The sequence below is a fragment of the Solanum verrucosum genome, unplaced genomic scaffold (genome assembly GCF_900185275.1).
Source record: "Solanum verrucosum unplaced genomic scaffold, falcon-dt-bn FXZP01000298.1, whole genome shotgun sequence".
Taxonomy (NCBI): Eukaryota; Viridiplantae; Streptophyta; class Magnoliopsida; order Solanales; family Solanaceae; genus Solanum; species Solanum verrucosum.
In genome coordinates, this window is record NW_026020113.1 from 861,888 (window position 1) to 866,699 (window position 4,812).

The 4,812-nt window shown below is 32.8% G+C and overlaps 1 protein-coding gene across 1 annotated transcript; it reads left to right on the forward strand.

Moving 5' to 3' along the window:
* The first annotated feature begins 713 nt into the window (after positions 1 to 713).
* Positions 714 to 4,146, forward strand: LOC125825665 (electron transfer flavoprotein subunit beta, mitochondrial). Its single transcript, XM_049504991.1, has 5 exons — positions 714 to 892; positions 1,077 to 1,361; positions 2,158 to 2,238; positions 2,741 to 2,835; positions 3,729 to 4,146. The coding sequence occupies exons 1-5, from the start codon at positions 824 to 826 to the stop codon at positions 3,952 to 3,954; spliced, it is 756 nt and encodes a 251-aa protein (XP_049360948.1). The 5' UTR covers positions 714 to 823; the 3' UTR covers positions 3,955 to 4,146.
* The last annotated feature ends 666 nt before the right edge of the window (positions 4,147 to 4,812 follow it).

Below are 4,812 nucleotides of genomic sequence, written 5' to 3' on the forward strand. Positions count from 1 at the left end.
CTTGCGACTTGTCCTTAATCCTTGTTTAACTTGTTTTAATTTTCCATTGGCTAATCTTTAAATTAATCATTATTTTACGATTGGAATTAAACATGATCTTTAGCCTTTTCTTACTCTAAACTTGAGATTATGTAATTGTAATTATATTTCTAGTAAATAAATACATGATATCTACGCTTTAGAAACTTGTTAATCAATACAATATAGTATATTTTAATTACTGGCAGAATTAATTAGTATATATATACTAATGCATATAATATATTTGATCAAATACTTTAGTCTTTAATACTTAAATATACTATTATTACAAATTATACAAATATTTTCATCATTAAAATATTTTTCTTTTTCATATAAAGTGTGATTAAACTTAGAATTTGACAAATAGATTTTAATAATATCAAATGCTATTATAGTTATATAATAGCGATCGTTATAATTATAATGGACTTCTCCCTTAATTCGATGTCTCGAATTTGAGCCCTAAGTATGATATTTTTTTTGTACGGAGCATTTTTCCCTGATTGAACTCTACGCAACGCGAGTTCAGAATAATTGAACTACAATATAATTACTGAATGTCGTTGAAATGGAAAAATAAAATTAAAATAGTCGAGATCCAACACAACTTTGGATATCAGGAGTTTAAAATTATAACAAGATAGTCTCATTAAATAAAATAAATTTAATTTTTCAATTATTAGGAAATATTTAAGTGTCAAAAATTGGCTTCAATTTAATCGGAATATTTCAAACAGTGGCAACTTCCGTGTGTAGCTCAAATTAGTTTCCATTTTTTCCGATCAGTTTCCGATCAACGATGAAGATCATGGTAGCCATCAAACGTGTTGTTGATTACGCCGTCAAAATCCGAGTTAAACCCGACAAGGTACATCTTCACAATTTTTTTCAGTTTTTGTGTGAATACTTTTTGTTAAATTTGACAAAATTTGAACACTGAGTTGATTGAGTACTAGTGTAAAGAGCAGAATGGGTATACCGAATTTGTACAGTAGACCCAATTGGATTAGGGCTAAGGTGTAGTGAATTGATTGATATTTTTTTGAATTCAGAGTGGTGTAGAGACGAAAAATGTGAAGATGTCGATGAACCCATTTTGTGAAATAGCTTTGGAAGAAGCTTTGCGGGTCAGAGAATCGGGTTTGGCTTCAGAGGTGGTGGCTGTAAGTATTGGGCCAGTTCAGTTTACGGAGACTTTACGAACTGGGTTAGCTATGGGAGCAGACAGGGCAATCCATGTAGAAGCACCTGAGAATATTTATCCACTTACAATTGCTAAGATTCTTAAAGCTCTTGTTGATGTTGAAAAGCCTGGTCTTCTTTTTCTTGGCAAACAGGTTTGCTTTAATTTAAAGATTTGAGCTTTTATTCTGCTTTTGTGTTCTGATCTGAATAACTTCCTGTTAGAGCCAAGGGTCTATCGAAAACAGGTAGGGGTAAGGTCTACATATATACTACCCGGTTTGCTGTTGTTGTTGACAGCAAGTTCTTATATGCCAGATTACTTTAAAATCCAATGGTGGGTTTTGGATTAATCAGTATGTGTTGCATTCAAGTTATGTGATTGGTTAATTTGACTTAGGTGTGTGTTTGATATAGCAAAAACTGTTTCTCGTGGATAAATGTGAAGATTTTCTCTTAGGGAAGTATGTTTTGGATCATGTCCCGTGTTTGGTTAGGTGTAAAAGTGAGTGGCGTATGCTAATCGTACGATGTGGAAGATAAGGTACAATGTTAGTGTTTTGATGATATTCTTTAGTATTAAAGATTGAGATAGTGTCTAGGAGTTGGTTTAAGCTACTGATATGAAGCAAGAGCTAGAGATATCTGTAAAAGAAAATGAATTCTGCGGATAAGTCATTTCCCCTTTTTGGGGAAAAATATTTCTTTTGATGCAAAATTTCAACAACTAGGGTAATCAAGCACTGAAAAATGAGTTTATTAACAAAAAAAATATAGTTTTGGCCATACCAAGCATGCCCTTAAGGTTTGACTGATGAGGTGTAAATGGATTGTTTTTTTATTTTAGTGGAGTTGCTAGCTATCTGCTTTCTTCATTCTGCTTCAGTTATTCAAACTATTCTTCTTTAGTTTCTATCAGTTTGTTTGTCTAATGTTGTTACTTTTGTGTAGGCAATTGACAATGATCAAAACCAGACAGGCCAAATGGTTGCAGGACTTCTCAAGTGGCCGCAGGGAACATTTGCCTCTAAGGTTGGTATCATTTCTGCGTATGGGTGTGCAAACTAGTTAAAGAGATCCGAAAATTGTGATTCTGCAAACTCTCATTGGTCTAAGTTGGTTTATATCACCTCTACTTTGATATGCCTATTTTGAGTATGTCTTGGACATAGCGTCCAAGTATCCAGGGCTTTCAAACTGATTCTTTCGTTTGTTTCTCTATATCTTCCTCTTGAGCACCTCTTTAATCCGTGTGCTCATATTAAATCTAATCAGACGTAACACTATATCTGTTTACCTTATTATCTCTATCATTTAGCTGTTTGCTTTATTAGACATGTAATCTTCAAATTGATGTTAATCTTAAAATAGGATTGCCTGATCTCATGCAATCTGTACTTTTTTTCTTATAAAAGAATTATAAAACAATCTGCAATCTTCCAAAGTCCATATTACTGTTTCAATTATGGTTTCTTTGCTATCATGTTCAGTTGGCTTGTTTAGGGCTGCAATCTCACTATGATATTTCTGTCAGGTTGTTCTCGACAAAGAAAAACAGGTAGCTACAGTGGACAGAGAAGTTGATGGTGGTATCGAGACATTGTGTTTGGATTTGCCTGCAGTAATCACGTAAGTCTCAACCAAGTTATTACAGACTTGCATGTTCACGAAGAAAATACTTGCATGTTCATGAAGAGACCACCTAGAAGCGTGTCTTCTGGATAAGAAAAAAAAATGTGATTGTAGGTCTTTTGGGGCACATCTCAAAACAAATAGGATTTTAACTAATTTAATCTCAAATTAAAAGGCACAAGCTTCAACTCTTGTTTATATGATTGCTTTAGTTCTCTGATATTGAGTTATATACATGACAAGTCGTGAAGAGGACTTCCACCAAAATAAATGTATAATCTGCCACCGTATTTTCCCCTTTGTTCAGTTTCCAAACTTTTTCTGCACCAGAAACAAATACTGCGTTAGTTTGGAAATGTGTACTGTCAAACTGTTTAGTCAGCTTGATTATAAGAATGCAGTTTACTGTTACATAGTTTATTTCGCAGGTAAATGGTTAGATATTATAAGCAATCCCGGAGTAGTCCTTAATCGTTTGGCCTCACTCTATGCTATTTAATATGCTTATGACATCGATAACATTCTTTATACTGAGAAAAACTATATTCATGTTACCATTCAATATTGAAGTATCAATAGAATTAATCTATTAGTTTTCTAGGAGATTGATAAGCAGATCTTTTTATAATGGCCTTTCTAGATCCATGTCCAATATTATCCATGTAGTGAAATTTAAAAAAAACTAACTTCATTGTTTTCTAAGTGGTATGGGGCCTTCGAGGCTCGATCAGTGATAATATTATACCATTAGGTTGATAAATCTAAATCATAGCCAGTGACAGGAGATCAGAACTTTACTCAGCTACGGACTTATGTAAAGACCGTCTTTGTGTCCTCTCTGCTCAAGTTGCTTATCTGTGTACTTACGAACTTCTTGATTGTGGAAACAGCACTGATCTGAGGCTGAATCAGCCACGATATGCAACACTCCCCAACATAATGAAAGCAAAGTCGAAGCCAATAAAGAAATTCACTCTGCAAGACTTGAACGTTGAGATCAAATCTGATTTGGAAGTAGTTGAAGTAACCGAACCTCCCAAAAGGAAATCTGGTGTCATCCTTTCATCTGTGGATGAGCTGATTGACAAGCTGAAGAATGAAGCACGCGTAATTTGAATACACTAACTATCGTTTCATGAGCTGATTGACGATCTGAAGAAAAATGAAGCACGCGTTATTTGAGTGTGCTAACAGTTAGCTTCAAATTTCATCTCTTTTAACACTAAATGTTTGTTTTTGTATACTTTCAAATGTGTGCAATGTTAATAACAATGATCACAATAATGGAAAATATCTCCTATTTTCTTACATTTGGAATGTATCTTTTTGTTTTTTCCCTCCCCTTTTTATTAAAGCTAGAGATTCTTATGTACTATATTCAAGTGAATATTTGGGTGTGTTCGGTACGAAAGAAAATGTTTTTTATAGAAAATAAATAGGTTTTTTTTACTTAATTTGTATTTGCTATGTAATAAAAAAAATCTTATCCTAAAAACGTTTTATATACAAATACTATGGGAGAGTGGGGCTGAAGGTGAAGGTGTGGAGGGTAGAGAAGACACAATCTATAATCAATAATGATGACCGAAGGGTGTCACTCCTAATTCCTTTAGAACACTCGACTTTAGTTTTATCCAGTTAAAATACAATTTCATTTTGAAAGTATTATCTCCGTTCACTTTTACAGTTCAGTTTGAAAAATAATAATTTATTATTTTATTTTCTCTATTCCTTTTAAATTGTTACAGTTTTCTTTTCTAGAGTCAAACAATATGAATTTTTATTTTTATTTTAATTGTCATTACATTTTTCTTTTAAAAATAATAATTTATCTAATGATGTGGCCTAATCATAATTGAACATGTGTTATAAATGGTTTTGCAAACTTGGAACTATTTTCGGATGAGTCTTCTCTCAAATGAAAATGACATAGATAAATCAATTTTTTAAAGAATGTCATCGATGAGCCTTTTA